We start from the raw sequence: 20,691 nt of genomic DNA, 5'->3' as shown, positions 1-20,691 counted from the left end.
TGGATTCGTATATGGAACAGTCCGGTCGTCAATTGTGTATCAGCTGAGTTGAAGCATACCGCCCAGTCATGACTGCCCTGAAAGGACCACTTCGGGAACGCTAGTTTTGATGTGCTCATCTACTGACAGAAAGCAAGTAATATCTACTTCTCTAACAAAATAATACTTTGAGGGGAAATCATGTAAAACCTCACGTCTTCCTGCTTGGCTTCTTCGAAACGACCGAGCTTGCGCCGCAACTCGATTTTTATTCGGTGAGTCATTTCATTGATGCACCTGATACACGGCTATTTTAGCTTAGCTTATCATACCACTTTACCGTTTTATACGATACGAACATCCACACACAAGTGAAATTCTTGTTGTTTATTAAATGTTTTTTTTCATGCTAGCTAAACGTTACATCCAGTGCAATGTTCATATTCTCCGAGGGGAGTGGTGTATACCCCCCCTTTTTTAAAATCCACATTGCAGTTACATCATAGACTAAACTAGTAGGGATGCTGTTATGAAGCCAAAAGCTGCCTCATCATAATGTAGCCCACGGGTAGGCGACTCCGGCCCTAGAGAGCATTTGTCCTGCATGTTTTCCATCTCTCCCTGCTGAAACACCTCTGATCCAAATGATCAGCTCATCAGCAAGCTCCGTAAAAGCCAACAACGATTCTGATCATTTGAATCAGGTGTGTTGGAAGAGGGAACTTCTAAAACAAGGGCGACTTTGGCTCTCTAGGACCGGAGTTGTCGACCCTGATGTAGCCTGTGGACAAGTGTGGTGGAAATATAGTGTTCGTTAGGTAACACTGTCGGTTGTGTGGTGTAATTGTGGTCGTGAGTTGTGTGATGAAACACGCAGCCAGTTTTAGATTGATGCCACACTGCAGCAAGTTGGCCAAACGTAGACGTCAGGTTTAAAATCGGGCCTATGATGGATTTTTTTTAACAATGATCATCACATGTCCTCATTCGGGTGATTGGTAAACTGAGGCCTAACCCACTGACTTTTGTTGAGAACCAGGCAACACCTTGGACTAGTCGGCATCAAGTTACAGTGCACTATAGACAAAGCATTCATACTCACATTTACGCTTTGGGACATTTTTTTATTTCATGTGAACCTAATTTAGGTACATGACAAAATTATATATATATACATATATATATATATACTGTATATATATTTATATACGCGCACACTATTGGCAAGGCCAACATTGCCGAAAAGAGCTTGAAAACAGAAACAAAATAGCATTGACATTTTGACAACAAATGTCTTATGTAGCTCCTCTTTGCTAAGACAAAGAGTCTCGATGCCCCCACCCCCAAACCATTTCCTCTAAAATCTTCCATGCACGCACGCTGCGTAATTCTATTTACCATAAACAAGCCCCAGAGGTATGAAGGCCTCCCAGAGAGACAACATGAGATGTTTCCATCCACGCCTATTGCCTAATTAAAAAAAAAAAGAAACTTAAGTTGGTCTCTACTGCTTTCGCAGACGTATTGTGAGAACATGCTCCCGCCTGACTGACTTGTGACATGGATCCTGAAGAAGTCGAGTTGCAGAATGACTACCGCTATCGTAGCTATGCGGCGGTCATCGAGAAGGCGCTGCGAAACTTTGAATCGTCGAGCGAATGGGCGGATCTCATCTCCTCCTTGGGCAAGCTCAACAAGGTAACCGTCGAGGCTGGTATTAGGCTATCTCATTGAAAGTGATGGCTGTTATAGTCGACAGCAGTATGTAGAGCAGACAGCACGGTGGACTTATTTATTGTCATTGCCCACCAGGCCCTGCAGAGTAACCTCCGCTACTCCCTCCTTCCCAAGAGGCTCATCATTGGCAAGCGTCTGGCACAGTGCCTACACCCGGCCTTACCCAGCGGGGTGCACCTCAAGGCTCTGGAGACCTATGAAGTCATTTTCAAAATCATTGGGACAAAGTGGCTGGCCAAGGATTTGTTCATTTACAGGTAAAGACAAAATTACTGAAATGAGAGCTGACCTGCGGTGCTCTGTGCATTTTGCAATGACGCATTTGTGTCTACGTTTTTAGCTCGGGTTTGTTCCCGCTGTTGGGCCATGCAGCCATGGCTGTGAAGCCCGTTCTGCTCACGCTATACGAGCGTTACTATCTGCCATTGCAGAGGGCGTTACTGCCCAGTCTTCAGGCATTCATAACAGGACTACTGCCTGGCCTGGAGGAGGGACTGGAGGTCAATGACAGGTATGCAAGACAAGGCTCTTATTGAGGGCAAGGCCTTCAAATCTCCTTTTTATTTCATTTTTAACCCCCCCCACAAAAATCTAAATTCTGATGTTCGTCTATTGTGATTATGAGTGAGTTGGGAACGCCACTTGTTCGAATGTAAACCATTTCCTCTGGCTTTAAAGCCATGATTTTAGTGGAAGGAGTGCACATCAGCGGGGACTCATTTTGAAGTATAGAAGCTGCAAAACATATTGATCAAAAAACATTATCTGCTTATTCTCATAAGGACAAATCAATCAAATCTATTCATTAATCGGCCAACCTTGTCTTATGTGTACAAGCTAAAAACTTCTCCTGAACATTTTTTTTCTGAGGTCTGTTTTATTTCTATGTCCAGGACTGATGCCCTGCTGCTTAAGTTGTCTCTGCTGGTGGGTCAGCAGGTGTTCTATGGAGCACTGTGGGGTTGTATTCTGGTCAGCCCATTAGTGCGACTGCCTGCTACTATCTTTATCGTCGCACACTTTGACCGAAACTTGCCCCTGGAACAGCAGAAACTCATGCTTGGCTATGACCGTTGCCTGGTGGTGAGCGTTCCTCTACTTGGATATGAATTAATTCATCCACTGTGAAATCGGCAATAAGGTTTTTTGGTTTTTTTTTTTTTGTTTTTAAACTCCTAATGCATCTGTCTTTGTGCAGATGAAGTCTGTGTGTCTTTCCTTGCAAGACTCCAATGTGCTGGTTCAAAGGAACATGCTGGAAATTCTGCTCTTCTTTTTCCCTTTGGCCACCACCCTGGTAAGCATAGCGGTACTCTAAACCACAACTTCATTCATGCAGTTTTTGAGCACTATGTTTTAAAGGAGGCGTACTATGCATTTTCTGGATGGTGTTTCAAGCAATGTGGTCTGGTTGTTGCTTGAAAGTGGCTCTGGATCTTCAACTAACCGAGTCAACCAAGACATGGGTGGATCAATTTATTGCGAGGTGTGATTATTATCTAAATTGCATTTTAAGGAATAGGCAGACCACAGAAGATTGACCTGGTTGGTTTAATTTTACGCTTCAAGGGTGGCCAGGCGCTCTGGAGACCCAACTATTTGTATACATGTCAATAACAACAAATTTTCTATAATGTCTCCCCTGTAATGTTGGGATGCATGGATCTTTACACACTGTGTTAGCTATAATTAGCTCAGCAGAAAGCAGTGTACTTTATTGCAAACTACAACAATAAACATAGTTAGCGTTTCTTGAAAATCCAATTTTTGGTAGAGCTGTTATGTTGGAGGCACAGTACCGACTCCGCTCGGCACGGCTCTCTAAATCATGTATGCGTTTCCTCTGCCAAAAGCCAACAGTGCTGAGCAGATACTATATGGGTGAGCCCTGCTGGCTGCCAATTGTTCCAGCAGATTCGCCATAGCTGTGCAATTTTATTGTTTAATAAATATATGACAATGTGTGCCTTCAGACTGGATGTCTTAGCAATTTATTTTGTTGCTGCCCTCAAACTGCTGTAAAATCTGTTGTTGTACTGAGTTGAGAAAAACTGAGTAAACCAAGCCGGTATTGTGCAATGAAAACGCCGCATAATTGGACTTGGCAAGTGCTTAGTTTCTCTTGTGCCTTTTTCTATCGTTGGTTAAGGTCCCAGCAGAGGCCAACATCGTAATGAGCATTGAAGAAATGACCACAGTGGTCTCTGCTGCTTCCCTTACATTACTCCGCAGAGATATGTCCCTCAATCGGCGTCTCTATGCATGGCTCCTAGGTACGGTAACTGATCATTGCAAAGTGTTAAGTGATGACTCACAAACTCTCTGGTAGTGTTTGGTCAATTTCTGGTTTTCTCACTTTGCTGCAATATTTGTTTTTATGTGTTTGTTTGGGGTTTTTTTTCAGGCACAGACATCAAAGGAGAAATAGTTGCTCCACATCCAACCTTGTCTTCTTCGGCAGAGGAACATATGTTGTTTTACTTCAACACATACTCTAAAGATCTGATTGTGCAGGTACTTCACACGCGTGTTGTTCCAAATCTATAAGTGCATCAAAATAAATTAGATTCTCATGGAAAAGCTATCATTTACTTGTCTTGATAATTCAGTATTGCATTTAATGACTGCATCTAAACATAATATGTTTATAAATATTTTCACAAGGCCAGTTCCTTCCACGTTTTCCAAAAAATAATAATTATGATTAGTTGTTTGATGTAATAATCTAATTTATTGGAATAGTGGTTTTATTTGTATTTTTAACCTCTTTGATTTAATATTTAAAACAAATTGTAAAAAATGAATAAATATTGAGCCACAGTACTGAAATAAATTAAGATTTCTATTATATTCTATTTTAGTGAGATGCACCGAAACATACAAAACGATGCTAATGCAATCTGTATCGTGTCGCTGGTTGACTTCCACATTGTTTGTCCAAAACAGTTTTTCCAAAAGAAAATAAGGCCACCATTTTTAATTTGTTCCAGGCTCAAACTATCACCAACACTCTCCATATGACATTTCATTACTGTACAATATTTTTTTGTATTTATTACATCCCTTACTGTCTCAAAGAAGTTTAGCACCATGTGATAAAACTAAATAAAAACAAATTACGGTAAAATTACTCACCCTTTCTTGACATGATTGAAATGTGGAACAGGAAGGTGTGTGCAGAGCAATACTGTCACCTTGTGGTGCTTTATAAATATTGCTTGCATATTCATCTGAGAGGTGGGTAGTAGCTGCATTTATCCCATTAGATTTACTCAAGTAACTTTTTGAGTGAGTTTTGTTTTTCCAATATTTTTGGGCAAAGTTAAATTTGCATATTCCCATTTTTTTTAATTTTCATCTATTTCTCATGAGTCCAAAAAAACCCCACACACAATCGGAAATGACTCAATAATTATGACTGCATTGTGCCCCTCGGAAAAAAATGACTTGGACACTTGAGAAATAAACTATACACAACTGAATACTTCACATGTCTGTCACATGTGCTGTGCTCTATTTGCATAGTGTTTTACTCATGTTTGTTTCTCACTTGTTACTCTGCTTCCCACCTGGCGGGTCCTTGGCTTCAGGGTCTGATTAACATCCTCAAACAAAAGGATGTTGAGAGCAAACCAGAGAATGTGATTGGCTACCTCAGGCCTTTTCGCATCATGATTAGCCTGCTGGATAAACCGGAGTTAGGCAAGTCCGGCACATAAATACATCAAAATATTGAAGTGTATTTTACTTGTTTTTCACAGTACTTATTGTGGCATCTGTTTTCAGGTCCAGCAGTCCTGAGCAGTGTGCTGTTAGAGGTGGTCCGAGCCTTTTACAGCTATTGCCGAAAGATGCTGGGTGAGGATACCATCACCAGCTCAAGGCTCTCGGGCAACCAATTAGCCAGGTGAGGGCAGGAGAGACCCAACAACTGTTTCCACTTCGCCTCAGCGCAGTCACCTATGACCTACCAAAGCAGCTTGTTGACAAAGCCAAATTTGAAAGCTTAAATATGCATTATGACATGCTCATGTTCGTGCACATTTTTTTTTCTCAGCTAAAATAACTATGGCAAAAAAAAAAAAAAATAGTTTTTGTTTTTCGGTCATTGTGTCAACATATGTGGACAAAATGTTGTTACATCTGGAAGGCCCACGTCAAGAGCTGTAAATATGAGGTACTACTCAATTGAGTTTTTTTCCACATTGTTTGACATTGTTGAATTTTTACAGCATGATAAAAGAGAACAAGAATGCTTCGGAGATCATAAAGACGATGAATATGCTTGTGAGCTCCATGAACAGTGAATACCTGTGGGAGTACATGACTCAATGGTTTTGCACATCTCTCAGGTGAGACACAAAGTTTCATTTTCACACAGTTATTGAATCAGCCCTGGTTTATTGCACATGATGTTTTCTTATGAGTATTTTTTTTAATACTTATAGTGACAAGGACGATGCACCAAAGCCGCAGCATGACAGCAGTTGTCCTGCTCCCTCTGTCACAGAAATGTCGACTCTCATCATTTTTCTGCTTGATGTTCTTCCTCTGGTATAAAATTACTAGTCGTTAATGGCAACATGACCTGTTGACAAGGAGTATTTTCTTAATCCAATTCCTTCGCAGGAGCTCCATGTTAATATCCAGTCCCACCTCCTTCCTGAGATGCTGGGCACGATGCTGCAGACCCTGCATGGCCACATGGACTCCGTTTGCTTGGAAGATGTCACACAGGGCCTGCGCGCATGCTTCAAGATCCTGAGTAAGATCCAAATGCCTGTGGCGTTCATGGACTTTGAGAAAGGAGCCCACACAAGAGGGATGGAGGTCCAAGCACAAGAAGAGGATGAAAGTATTCCTAAGGTCGATGTTTCTCAACTGTTATTGGGCCAAATGACATGCTTGACATTAGAAAAGTCTTACGGCACACCATCCGACATAAGTGGCACAATCAGCATATCTACTGGAATAATGATGATTTAGTCACAATGTACTCAATGTGATATCTGGACCTATTTAACAATACACAAATATGATATAGTAGCAGGAATGATGTGAGAGCTACTTTTTAGGCACGGTTTAATGCAAAGGGCGACCAGTTTGATACACACTTCTAAAAAAAAAAAAAAAAAAAAGAACCCAATTTGGCTCAAAATACTTTTAATAATATTCTTACAATTTAGTATTATTAATGATATACACAGATAAATAACAGTATACTGTAACACTTTATTTCTAGAACTCTTTGCCAGTCTTTACATTTTCAAATGATCACTTTTACAACATTGCTACAGTATGACAATGCCGCATCACTGTTGAGCTACTTTTAGAACAGGCCCACAGGCTACTCACGGGATCCCTGGGGTCTACTTGAGGTACTTGGGGGCAACACTGGTGATCCCTGTTCTACAGTATTTCTTCCTAGGTGTTTCTTTTAACATTTGTACAGTGGTTTTTTTTTTGTTGTTGTTTTTTTTGTTTTTTTGCAATGATTTATTTGGCTACCTCAACGTGTAAATTCTACTTCTCTCCAGGATCTAGAGAAGGGAGAAGCGGGAGAAGACGGTGTTACCGAAGGTAATGCTCACCATGAAGATGACGAGTTGAACAGAGATGTGAATGAGGACGAGCATGCAGATGGAGTCTACACGACACTCCGCTCAGAGGATAGCGGGCTGGGCATCAGCGCCTCGCCATCAGAGCAGCATCTCCCACCGTCCATGGGCTCCAGGGGAAATGGGATGTGTAAAAATGTTCATGGAGTGTGGAGAATGGGTGGCAGTGTCGACACGACAACTCAATGTCTGCAGGAAATCCTCGCTTTCATAGCCACAAGGTAAACTACCCATGATTTGACAACAGATCAAACACTGATTAAAGTATAATCCCTTAATCGGGATTGGTCCCCAGCCATCTCAGGACACATGTAGACAAACAATGATTCACTTGTTCAATTGAATACTCTAAATTCCATAATGCGTATGTTTTTGGAATGTGGGAGCAAGAGTACCCGGAGAAACAAACAAATCTCACACATAAAGGCAGGACTGTGAAGCAGATGTGGAAATCACTCTGTCACCATTCTGCCAACAAAGCTGTTATTAACAGATATACAGTAATTCTACAATGAATAGGTGCAATAATACAATTGCACCTTCTGTTTTAAATACAGCATGCAAAATTAGTCATAGGGGTGCTCAAGCATCGTACTAATTAGAAACTAAAGAGGGAGGCTTTTTCCAGTGATTTAGACTAGAAGTAGACCACACGCAAGATGTCTGTCCTTGTTGGAAACTTTAAGGAGGGGGGGCAAACACGCAACAGAAAAAAGGAAATGGGTGCAGCGCACATCAGAAATCGTTCTGCCAGCCCCTTTCCTATTGTGGATGCTTTCTGAGGTCACAGCGCCGGCGATCTCTCATAGGAAATAAAATTTAATTAGTTAATTATAGGTGTGTCGTCGTCACGGCAAACTCCCACTTCCTGCTTTGCACTGCAATATGATACGGCGTTCTGTGGTCTCCCCCCCTCTGAACATACAAAATCAATGTGATCATTGATGATGTGCTGCAGTAAGTGCAGTGTGAAAAGGCCTTTAATGAGATGTCAGCATCTGACAATAGATATGATTCAGCCTAAAATAGGATATTTTGAGACACTAGCATCAACCATCATTGATTCTTAAAGTAAAACCAGATATGTGTATCTCACTGAACAAATCCTTTCTCTGCTGTGTTTTAGACACCTGCTGGTACAGGTGGAGGAGGTTGATGCACAGGAGGAAAAGTCCAAGACTGACGTCACGACTGTCCGTGTGGCTAAGAACACTTTGTTATTAAGCATAGGAGGATTGGAAATTCAAGACAAACTGACAGGGCTGTTCACCCCAAACAAGTTAAAACAGGAGCATGTATCTGAGGTCCTACAAGCAGAAAAGAAAAAAGAGCGCAGTTGTTGTCTGGATTGGGCTGCTGGGTATCGGCCCCGAGGCAGAGCTGAGATCACCGAGGCATGTCGACAGGCCTTCGCTGCCACCTGTAACCTGCTTCTGGAGTGCACTACCTTCCCTGTTTACCTAACTGAAGAGGAGGTCCTGACTCTCCACACAGACATGTTTGGCCAAGCAGGTCAGGCAGAAAATAGAGGAACTGCGTGTCACTGGCACCATTCGACGATGTTCAAATGTGTTTCCTTCACAGGAGGTGACGCAGAAAGCTTGCCCATGTGGCTGAGGTCCTTGATGACACTGAGCTGCATGTCAAGGGACTACAAAATCCAGTACACTGCAGCGGCCTCTCTCTTGGAGCTCATCAACTACTCCCAGTCCTTAGCGCTGGTCATCCAGGACAGGAGGAGGCGCTACCAGTCCGACTCCAACCCGCTGAGTGGGCAGCTGCAGATGATCACCATGCCCCCCATTTTTCCTGCTTTGCTTAGCACCATACAGGAAGACACTGACTTTTACCAGGTTTAGCGAAATGTTTATGCGAGCCTCAAAATCTCAATAAATATGCTACTGAAAGATATTTTCATTTTGTGTTTGGTTTCAGAGGGTCGCAATGGTGCTTTGGAGCCAGCTGGACACAGAGCGGCGAGAGCAGCACACGGCCTGCGTGGAGCTCTTTTACCGCCTTCACTGTTTGGCTCCATCAGCAACCATCTGTGAAGACATTATCTGCCAGGCGCTGTCGCACAAGGACAAGGTGAAAATACCTGTCGAACTGCTTAATGATGACATAGACAAATAATACAAGAAATAAACACCAGCTCTTGTGATTGTGTGGACCAGGCTGTTCGGCTTGAAGCGCTACACCGCTTCTCGATCCTCTGGCACCTGACCCGTGATATCCACTTGAACAGGAACTGCCGCTCTTTTGACAGGTTAGTGTCAACAGTATTTCTACACAATCACAAAATCATAATTTGTCTTTTTGTATTTTCTACACTGCCAGTTTGAAATAATGTTGTTTTTGAAAAAAGAGATGGAAATTAAATCAGCGTTTTAAAAATCTGATTAATTGATTAATTGACCGATGAATCATTTATTAAAATGATTGATAGCTGCAATCCTAATCCCTAGTTCCGACCATACTTGCTGTATTTTTTTTCTCTCTTTTATAAAACACATGCTGAAGTGTTTTTCACACATATATTTACTGTAATAATGACTTTACCACTACATTAGCTTAATTTAGAAACTTCGGCAACTTAAAACACAAATTCAGGTTACATCGCCACCGTAGCAATGGAACTCACCGCGTACACCATGTAATCTTTCCAAATAGTCTTAAACTACAAATGTGGCTCTCTCACTTTCAGGTCACTATGTGTTGTGTTGGAGAGTCTAAGCTGCACGGACGGTTCAATAAGTGCAGCCGCACAGTGCTGGCTGGCGCGAGCTCTGTCCCTCAATGATGTGATCCGAATCCTAGAGCCCATCCTGCTCTTGCTGCTTCACCCGTCCACTCAGCGCTGCTCCATTCAGGCCATCAAACAAAATGTCACAGCTGGTTAGTTTGTCTCAAATTATGCTTCCTAAGCAGAAGGTGGTTTTTGTTTCATACCATGACGGTAAACCCCAGTATATTTGCAGTTCGCTACCCACACATTGACTTATTTCACTTTTTTATGTGGAACATAAACTCAGATGTTCAATGAAACAAAGATGCCACAAGATGTCAACAAAGCCTTGTCTAACTGCCGGGTTCAGTATTCCACTATCTATACGCGATTTGCTACTCACAAATTCCATGTGCATTTTGTCAAAATCAAACTATCTCGTAGTAATTTTACAATGTAATGTTGCACGATTAATTTGAAATGATAGTTTGTGGTACACAGTTCAATATTTACAGTTTAAGAGTAATAAGGGCAATTATTCACATGTTTAGGGTGGGCTTCAGTTTCTTGAGTAACACGTGTTTTTCTACGTTTTAAAGGCAACCTCAAGATTCTAAACAACAGAAGTCGCTGGTCTGCCAAAGCAGTGGATAACATGGCTACTGAAAGCAACACCTTGAATCTCCGAAATGTCATCGACCGAGAATCCCTGTGGCTACAATTAGACAGTGGTCCTGAGTTGTCAAATCTAAGCGACACTTTGGCAGCATCCAGGACTGAGAGCGAGGAGACGGAGGAGGAGGATGGAGAGGAGGATGAAGAAGCAGCCGTCAAAAGCGAGCACACGGAATCGGCTGACACTAGCGGCGCCCACGTGTCCACTGAGAATTCCGGCTCTGGTACTGAGGAGGGAGGAATGGTCAACGGCTTGCAAAGAGTGGAGTCTGAGCGCACGCAGACGTCCGATTCGCTGTCGAGCGAGGACGACGAGGATCTGGAGTTGGAGGCGATGGCTAGATCTCGTCTGTTAAAACAGGAGCGTGAGAAGAAAGAGGCCATTGGTTCACTGTTCCATCATGTGCTTCTGTATCAGATGGCGGGCGGTTGGCGCCATCTGCTCCAAGGCTTGGCGCTGCTCGATAGTCTGCTGCGGACTAGCGCTGAGTGCCCTCTAGTGGAGGCCTTCTCCTCCACCTCTCTGGACACCAGCTCGGCCGCTCACCTCAACCTTGTTTCCAACCTCTTGCAGCGTCACCAGCAAGCTCAGGAGGGGCTGAACTTCTATGGCGGTTTGCTTTCCCCTTCATCCTCCCCCTCCGTTCCCCCTTCTCTCCTCATAGAGCTGCTAATGAACTTATGCCTGCGATTTCTCTGCTCTCATTACTCATCCTACCAGAGCATTGGGCCTTTTGACCTGCAGGGCAATAGAGAGGTTAAGGTGAAGAGCGTAGAAGTGCTGACGCGAATGGTGAATCAGCTCACTTGCATGGCACAAGGACAAGAGGGAAGCCTGGAGCACATTCGCAAACTCCTCACTGGATGTAAAGTGCAGGAATATGCTTTACTTACACTCTCAGCTTCTATGTATATAAGCCAAAGAGGAACGGACAAGGGAACAACATCCAAGGGTCTTGAGCTGCTGGATGAAGATGTTGGACTGTCTGAGGAGAGTCTTGTGAATGTCGGGAAGGGAGAAGGGCAGGAGCAATATCCCTTACAGATGGAATTGCTCAAACTCCTCCGGGCTCTCATAGTCTTAGAGTACCATGTCTGGCCCAGTGGGGCAGGATCTGGCGGGACCTCCGGTCAGCCTGTGGAGTCCCCGACCAGCAGTAACCCCCTCACTCGGGGTTGGCAAACGGCCGTCCTGTTTCAGCAGTCCATCAAGGCAGCCCAGTACGTCCAAAGTCACCCCATCACTGCCCAGGGAATGTTCGTTTCCGCCGCCGCCAGGGCTCTGCAACCGCAATATGGCTACGCCATGCACCCCCACTGGGTAGCACTGCTGTGCTCCACTCTGCCGTACTTGGGCCGCTCATTGGGCATCATTGTGGCTCCCCTCATCAATCAAATTTGCAGGAACTTGGATGAACTGGTGAAGCTTTTTGAGCATGATGGAGGAAGAACAATTCAGAGGTAAAGTTAGACTCCGGCACACCTGTGAACCTCATGATCACAAGCACTAAAACAAAAAATGGACAGATGGATGACGTTTTTTCACATTCATAATTGTTATACAACTTTAACAACACATAAGTAAAGTCAAAGTAAAACTCACCCTTTGAAGGTGACAGACACACAATCAAGAGGGAACAGGAAGTTGTGTTATTTTAATTTTATGGATAGGAATTAGGGGTGCACACTATGAATACTTGTTTTATATTCAGAGAGATGCGGACTAAGCCCTGTCGTCAATAGTGAACTTGAGCAAATAAGTCAGTGACACTCAAAACAGTTTGTAACAGATGTAATGAGATGTCGTGTCATCACATCAAAGCAAAGGTCAAGCAAAAACACTTGTGTTACGTCCTGATGATGGTTTAAACTGTATGTTTTGTTTGACTTTCAGAACATATTTCAAATCGTACAACTCTTGGCCAGTTAAACTTTGGAGGTTGCACTATGTTCATTTGAAATGATAGATTTGCTTTCCTGCTTCGTTTAGTGCAACTGGTAGGCGGGAGAACATTGCACCAGACTATCATCTGACGCTTCTAGAAGGCTTGACCACCATTACACACTACTGTCTGCTGGACAACAAGCGGGTGAGACTCCTGCATACTGTACATTAAATACACACAAGCTGATATGCCCATGGCATCTTGTTGTTAATGCGTTTTCTTTTTTTTTTTTTTTTCATCTTTGTCTCAGCAGACCTTGGTTGTGTGCGAATCTGTTGACATCCGAAACGCACGCAGCACCGTGCTGGAGGCGCTGCCGCAAATGCTCAATAGCATGGCGCTGCTCTGGGGTGTGGTTATGAAAGAAGAGTCCCACAAGCGGGGGACGCCTGACTCTGCCCAAAGCAGCAAGCACAGTTCATCTGTCTTCTTTAAAAGCACCAAAGTGTGTTGTTGCTCCTCACATATATATTATGTTCAATCAGTATTTCTTTGATGCATTCAGTGACTTATAGATCAGTAGCAGAATTTTAGGATGCATTCTACAGCCAATTTGGAGCCAGTTTAAAGCCTTTTGGACTGGAGTGATATGTTCTGATCTCTTGGTTCTGGTCAGAAGTTTTAATTTTAATTAATTATTTTTTTAAATTGGGGTGGTGCCGCCTATACCGAAATAGACCAAATGTATTTTTATTAGAATTCTTATTATATGTCACTTTGCACAAGTTGAATGCAGAAGTACATTTCACTCAATATTGCTGTGTGCTTGCTTAGATTTTACGGCAGCGGATATTGCAGTTCCTGCTTCCGCTGACTGGCCAATATGGGATTCCGCTCATGGCCTCACTGGGAGCAGCCTGGAGCAGCAGGAAGAGTAAAAGGAGACACACAAACAATGTGAGAACTGTAATGTTTCTAAGCCCACAATTATCTGTAAGAATTGGCAGGATTTGAGAGCCCCTGTTTCTTCTCTAGGTTTTACCTGTGGCCAGTGAGGCTCATGTAACTATTGTGGAGCTTGTGAAATCATTGAACACCCTGCACACGGACTCAGTCCTACAGTTGGTCAAAGAGGTGGTGAAAAAGCCACACCAGCTCAAAGGGGATCAGGTATTTTTAAAAAATGCTCAGAAATTGTCTTATCAAGCACCTTTTTGTAAGAAACCTTCTGTCTCCTATGAATTAGAAGTCAACCCTGGTAGACATCCCCATGCTGCAGTTCACTTATACTTATATCAAGAGGTAAGTAGTATAAGACGCATCTGGACCTTCATCTTCAACCACAATTCATTGTGGTTTAAATCACGTGCCGAGTATGTTTTTCATGACAATGATTAGTGGCAGCGTTAGGCCATGCAACAATATGAAAATAGTTGGTTTTGCAAACTTTGCAACAGGTCACTCTATTTTGCGACTTTTCCAAACCCTGTGTCAACCATTACATTCTCATTTTTATATTAATTTGTCATTAAATCATGGTTTTTATGAATTGATTTATTGTCAATCATGCAGTGTTACAACACAAGACTTGCAAGAAAGCATCGCTCCTGTCCTCAGTCTACTACGGGAATCTGTCCCACTGAACCTCGCTCCCCCTGGCCACTTTTTACTCCTGGGGTGAGTTTTTGCACAGATATTTAATATTATGTTTGTACTCAAGCAATTTCAGAGTTTGAATAAAATTGCCGTCTGCTTCAATGACATTTGTCATTTGCAGTATCCTCAATGAAGTGGTCAGTCGGCTCACCAATTTGGACAATAAGAAGGATACGCGAGATCTGCAGGTTTGAAGACAGCGTTCAAACGCTTAATTGACAAGCAAGGAGAAACTAGTGGGGCCGACATTATTGATAACAATGGCGTCACTTGGTGCAGGAGGTTACTCAGCGCATCCTGGAGGTTGTGGGCGGAATCGCGGGTTCGTCTCTCGAGCAGACCAGTTGGCTGAGCCGCAGCCTGGAGGTCAAAGTTCAGCCACAGGTGTGCCCTGAAACGGATGAGCCCGACGACGTGGATATGGACGGCGAGCACTGTGGTAACTTAACACGTTTCTGCCTGCCAGGCTTTTAGCAAATGTCGTTTGAACTAGTTTTCAATGAACAGTTATTGCACTAATAGCAAATACCCACATTTTTCATTTGTCTAGCACTTGTGGATTTTTACGTTGTTGATACTTTAATGGCTGCATGGAATTAGCACCCTTGTTATTCGAGCCATAATAGCTTTGTCTAGATTTTTTTTGATAGATCTGCCTCAAACTTGAAAACATTATTATGGTATGTGAAGATGACCTGATTATAACGTTTTTTTTTTTTTTTTTCTTGGCAGAGTCGATGGCTCAAGCCAGCACCATGGTTTCATCCTCGGCTCCCTCAGTTTACAGCGTGCAGGCCCTTGTGCTCCTGGCTGAGGTATGTTATATATCATACTATGTGTGAGTTCACATTTGCGGACAAAATAGTTGCTCTGCATCAGGTAAAGAAAAACAACATTATACATTGAAATAACACGATGCTGACAAAGGCAACAATGGATAAACATTGACTGAAAGTTAACTGATGAAAATCAGTCACTGCTTTATTTTTATATTTTTGCTTTGAGATGAATGGTTTCCTTAACATAATATTCAGTTCCACGGTTGCTGCAATCAATTAATTTCTGTATCTCTCGATGAGACTTAAGCTACTATCAACAGTTATTTTGGCCCACTCCTCATGCTCAAACTGCTTCACTTGTCTCAGCGTTACTTATTTTGCCACGTTAATGACATTAAGGCAGCCAATGTTAGAATTAGGGTTGGAAAAAGTGCGCGTGTGTGCACATGTGTGTGCGTGCGTGCGTGTGTGTGTGTGTGTGTGTGTGTGTGTGTGTAGGTGGCTACACACACAACAGCTTGCTACCGCAGGAAGAATAATGTATGTTATGTCTTTTTTTTTCTCCTCCCTCCTCTTTGTGTAGGTCTTGGCACCACTTCTTGATATGGTGTACCGCAGTGATGAGAAGGAGAAAGCAGTGCCTCTCATTTCTCGTCTAATGTACTACGTTTTCCCCTACTTGAAGAATCATAGGTAACTATTTTATTTTTCACCATGTAAGTACTGGTACTTTAGGATTCTTAGATGCTAAAATGAAGTTTTCTCTTTGTAGTGCCTACAATATGCCCAGCTTTGAGGCCGGAGCGCAGCTCTTGAGCAGCTTGAGTGGTTATGCCTACACCAAGAGAGCCTGGAGAAAAGAGGTTTTTGAGCTCTTCATGGATCCCCTTTTCTTCACAATGGATGCCTCCTGTGCACCCAGGTTAGTGTGATCATTGATATACTAACCCAACTCCAATGAAATTGGGACATTGTGTTAAAAATACAATAATTTGCAAATCATGTTCAACGCATATTCAATTGAATGCGCTACAAAGACAGGATAGTTAATGTTCAAACTGATATCGTTTTTCGCAAATAATAACTAGAATAGAATTTTATGGCTTCAACACATTCCAAAAAAGCTGGGACAGGGTCATGTTTACTAGTGCGTTAAATCGCCTTTTCCGTTAACAACATTCAATAAATGTTTGGGAACCGAAAGCACTAATTGTTGAAGCTTTGTAGGTGAAAGTCTTTCCCATTTTTGCTTGATGTACAGCTTCAGCTGGGCTTTCTCGTATTTGACACTTCATGATGCGCCACGCATTTTCAATGGGAGGCAGGTCTGGACTGCAAGCAGACCAGTTTAGTACCACACTCTTTCATCATTACAGCTTTTTGGGAACTTGTTGCAACCATGTAATTCAAAGTTAAACATTATTTGCTGAGAAAACAGGAAAGTTTATCAGTTTGAACTTTAAATATCTTGTCTTTGTAGTTTCATTCAAATCCATGTACCTGCAGGTTGAACAAGATTTGTAAATCATTGTATTCTGTTTTTATGTTTAACACACAGCACCCCCACTTCTGCATCTGAAAGGTTTTTGAATTAACATTTTCCTCGTCATCTTTACTTTTAATGTTTGTTTATAATCCTCGGCGGCAATGATGCTTGATTCATGTCTAATAAAGAATCTTTGTGTTGTGTTCTATCCAGTTGGAAAGCCATAATTGACCACTTACTGACTCACGAGAAGACCATGTTTAAAGACCTCATCAGTGAGTATATGCATCTTGATGACATGGCATATACAGGAGAAGGGACAATTATATGAACGCCACACTTGATTTTGACTATCGTAGGCATGCAAAGTGGCTCCTTGAAGCTGTTTGCCAATGTCGACCAGAAACCCATGCTCCTCAAGCGGCAGGCATTTGCAATGTTCAGTGGAGAACTCGATCAGTATCATCTCTATCTACCCCTCATTCAAGGTGAGACGTTTCAGAATATTATGGACAGTTGGAGTAGTTTGATTCTCTGCAACACTCTCCAATGTTTGTTTCTTTGACAGTATGTTCCTTTTTAACAGGTGTAACACACAATTGGGGAAACTCCATAGCCAATAGCATTTCCATTCATTGTAATCGGTGAAGATGATTTGAGGTCACAGTGTTGAGAGTTCTGAGCATGGTGAAAGAATGAATTCAACTCTCATCTTGCTGATGCTTGAGGATCAAATACTTTGTCACAAGCATGTCAATTTGGACCAAATATTTGTTTTTTTTATGCATCTTCAACTCATTTTTCCATCTATTACCTAATCAGAATTGGGTACTGTTAAGTTCATTGTGAGTGAGCAAATTTACAAATGTTCCCCTTTGACATTTCCAATCAATGGGTCGTGATGCGAACAAAATTGTTCCCTACCAGAGCGCCTCACGGAAGCTTTACGAATGAATCCCAGCCCAGCTGTTTCCGCTCAGATATTCTTGATGTTCCGTGTTCTTCTGCTGCGGATTTCCTGCCAGCACCTGACATCTCTTTGGCCGATAATGGTCACAGAGTTGGTAAATATTTTAAAGAATTTTCAACCACAGTCCATACATACAGTCTAATAATTGTAATGATCATTTCCTTTTTTTTCCCCCCCAGATTCGCATATTTGCACGTCTCGAGAAAGCTCTGCTGGTAGAAAAAGATGTCTCAAAGTGAGCTCTCATTTTTTTTCTCAGAGTCCTGACCATGTCATTATAGGTAACTGCAATATATACTGTGAATAACTGTGTTCCCAGGTTGTCTAAAGTCGTACGCGGAGCCTTCGACAGAAATGCTCCTGTGAATTTCTCCCAGGCAGAGTTGGACATGTATTTGTCTGCTTGCAAGTTTCTGGATACATCCTTAGCCTTCCCCCCGGAGAGGATACCACTCTTTCAGATGTAAGCACTCTTATTTGGGAAAAGGAATGTCATCATATGAAGATGTGGTGCTACATTTATTGTTTGGGCAGTGGCCTATATTCTGTGTCATGAGTCCTGCTCCTCATTTAAGAGGGGTTCAGCCTTTTATTGTGCGGGACAGTCTAGCACACAAATACAAAATGGGAAAACTCCCCCGAAAACATGTGTGCAACAACAAAAAAGTCTGGGAAAAAAATCAAGACAGATATCACAAAATGCAGTCTTTTTATTAAGATATCCTTTATTTGTCCCACACTGGGGAAATTTACAGCCTACAGCAGCAAGAATTTTTGTCTCTCAAAAGACATGATACCACTTTGCAAGGTCAGATGTAATGGATTTTAATGGATTTTTAAAGTAATGGGCACTCATTGCCAACATTTGGGAATTTTAAACCCTTTGAAACCTTCTGCCAAGTCAAATTTTAATCAAAAGTATTTGGGTCAGGAACTTAGCAGACAGACATACAGACAGCAGGAAAACTCTGAGTGAAATGCAAATGGAAAGGGTGGTTGGAGTCCTGTTTCCTGAAGGAGCCTGATAAATCAGTGAGGCCGATGACGATTTTTGTTTTGCAAGTATGGATGAGGGACATGAGGGAAACACAGCATTAAATGTAGCTCTGAGGGCTCTGGCTAGGAAAGAATCGAGGCTTCCAATTCACAATAATGTGGTAGCAAGGTGGCATAGTGGTGATCCACAGTTACTCAGATCATGTCTCCATAATGATTCAGATTTTCCTCCTCACCGATTGGAAAAAAAAGTGATGTTTTATATTGCAATATGTCGATATTGACGAATTTAAAATTTTAAAATATTTTTTCTCATGCCGCACAGTGTTTTTTATTTCAGTGATATGTGAATCAAAAATTCAAAAATACTTTAAAAAATGCTTTAAAAAAAAATCAAACACAAGAGGCTACACTAATTCTCAATTCAGGCATCTGTACTTTTAAAAAGCAAACAATAAAGGCACCACATTCTGTGTGCAGGTATCGGTGGGCGTTTGTTCCAGAAGTCGATGTGAACCAGTACAGCGGTCCGGAGAGTGCGCTGATAGAGGGTGAACAAGAGTGCAAGCCCCACGTTGTACGAATACTGGAAGGAATACAGCAACGTTACGGGGTAAAATCAGATATAGATTGAACTCTTTGTCGATAAATGCAAAATCACTTAATAGAATTTTGTGTACCTGTTTTGCAGACCCTCAACGGGCTGAGTGAGGAATCTGCTACCGAGCACCTGGAATTCCCACTCCTCACCCAATGTTCCTTGTCCTCAATCACCCACTTGTTGCCTTTCCTTTTTACCCTATGCTGTTCCTTCCAGGGGCCGCCCACTCATAACCACTCATTGCACCCGGCTCAGGTAGCAGACTACCCAGCAGCCTGCGCAAACGCCGTGTTGGACAGGCTTGAGCGTATCATTGAGGAAGAGTTCCTGGATGACATGGAGAATTGAATGGAATGGGACTCTGAAAATGGGCACAGTGCATTTTTGTTAACTGCTACATATGAAAACTGCAATTTATTTGAACATTTTATAAAGATATGCACCGAAATACACCAAATCTCTATTTAAAAAAAAAAAGCAGCAGAGAGGCGATGCGGTAAACTATTTAATTGTGCTTTTTTTGCGGGGGGAGTATATTTAGACCGTCTTGAATGTTGTCCTCACTAATTTATCAGAAAGGACTCGCAATGGATTTATTTTGCAATGTTGTGTTTTGGCCACCTGCACCTTAAATTGTGGTGTTGGGGTGTGCAATCCTTTCAAATATTCAGTAGCCGTGTACTTGAATGCAACTAATGAGCGCCACCAATTTTATCGACTAAACATTCGTCTTCTGATGTCTGACCTCGAGAATGTTCTGTTTAGTCTTGAGGTGTCTCTTGATTGTTTTTGGATCTCACAGCCCCCAGTTTATACTTATATTTTATGTTGTTACATGCCATTTTGGGTATTAAGGGAAATGTGATCTAAGTGTTCCAAAATTACTTGTACCAATTCCTGCTAAGTTTTAGCCTTGTCTATATTAAGATACTGTATGTGTTATTGTTTAAATTATTGCAGATGTTGAAAGGACCTTGTCAAAGTTGAAATTAAAAATGCTATTAAATTAAGAGGTTACGTTATGTCATATTATTTTACCCAAAGCCATAGAAAGCGGCAAATTATTCCCCATCTTGATATGCCATGCAACGCAATCGATGAGGGGTGTACCCATCGATTGGCCAGGATCAGTATCAAGGCCGTTTTCCTTAATTTTGGGGGAATGGTGATAGGCCAATCCCTTAAAATGAAACCGATTTTCTCCACTGATCTCATCTTCATCTGCAAAGGTATGAAAAAGTCAGTCCCTGTCCTTTTCTGCTGTGAGATGACTAACTGGCTTTTCAGTTTTATTTGAGAGAACTTCATGTGCAGTTAAAACAAGCCGTTTGTATTGTTTCACTGATATTCACTGTTTTACAATAATACAAAATTGGAACATCGAAAGTGTCTGCTAATGACAGTGAAGGAATAAAATGGGTATAGCCAGGCCAGGTATTTTAAATATCGGGATCAGTGATAATCAAAACAAAATTATTATCCGTGTCCCCCTACTACAATTGACAACTGTAGTTCTAAAATGTACCACAGCGAGAGCTATTGTCACCCCTTGTTTAGATGTGGTCTTTTGCTTCTAATAAATT

At 42.1% G+C, this 20,691-nt stretch overlaps 1 protein-coding gene across 2 annotated transcripts; it reads left to right on the top strand.

Moving 5' to 3' along the window:
* The first annotated feature begins 71 nt into the window (after positions 1 to 71).
* On the top strand, positions 72 to 20,118 carry dop1b (DOP1 leucine zipper like protein B). Of its 2 annotated transcripts, XM_086123149.1 has the most exons (38): positions 72 to 254; positions 1,499 to 1,677; positions 1,792 to 1,973; positions 2,057 to 2,227; positions 2,610 to 2,799; positions 2,915 to 3,013; positions 3,866 to 3,989; positions 4,121 to 4,230; positions 5,307 to 5,418; positions 5,503 to 5,623; positions 5,949 to 6,068; positions 6,165 to 6,270; positions 6,346 to 6,582; positions 7,254 to 7,555; positions 8,461 to 8,846; positions 8,919 to 9,187; positions 9,270 to 9,422; positions 9,509 to 9,600; positions 10,039 to 10,229; positions 10,659 to 12,195; positions 12,725 to 12,824; positions 12,934 to 13,125; positions 13,455 to 13,577; positions 13,656 to 13,790; positions 13,867 to 13,922; positions 14,193 to 14,297; positions 14,398 to 14,464; positions 14,556 to 14,715; positions 15,009 to 15,091; positions 15,639 to 15,748; positions 15,828 to 15,977; positions 16,755 to 16,816; positions 16,901 to 17,029; positions 17,469 to 17,605; positions 17,691 to 17,746; positions 17,831 to 17,974; positions 18,988 to 19,120; positions 19,199 to 20,118. In XM_086123149.1, exons 2-38 carry the CDS (start codon positions 1,540 to 1,542, stop codon positions 19,454 to 19,456), a joined length of 6,840 nt encoding a protein of 2,279 aa, XP_085979275.1. In that variant the 5' UTR covers positions 72 to 254; positions 1,499 to 1,539; the 3' UTR covers positions 19,457 to 20,118. The 2 variants fall into 2 exon arrangements, with proteins under 2 accessions (XP_085979275.1, XP_085979276.1); XM_086123150.1 differs by lacking the exons at positions 72 to 254; positions 1,499 to 1,677; positions 1,792 to 1,973; ... (1 more) ...; positions 2,610 to 2,799; positions 2,915 to 3,013 and adding an exon at positions 3,079 to 3,202.
* The last annotated feature ends 573 nt before the right edge of the window (positions 20,119 to 20,691 follow it).

The sequence above is a fragment of the Hippocampus guttulatus genome, chromosome 11 (genome assembly GCF_054856545.1).
Source record: "Hippocampus guttulatus isolate MCC_2025c chromosome 11, RoL_Hgut_1.0, whole genome shotgun sequence".
Lineage (NCBI taxonomy): Eukaryota > Metazoa > Chordata > Actinopteri > Syngnathiformes > Syngnathidae > Hippocampus > Hippocampus guttulatus.
Note: the sequence above shows the minus strand (reverse complement) of the source record. Positions and strands in the feature narration are given on the sequence as shown.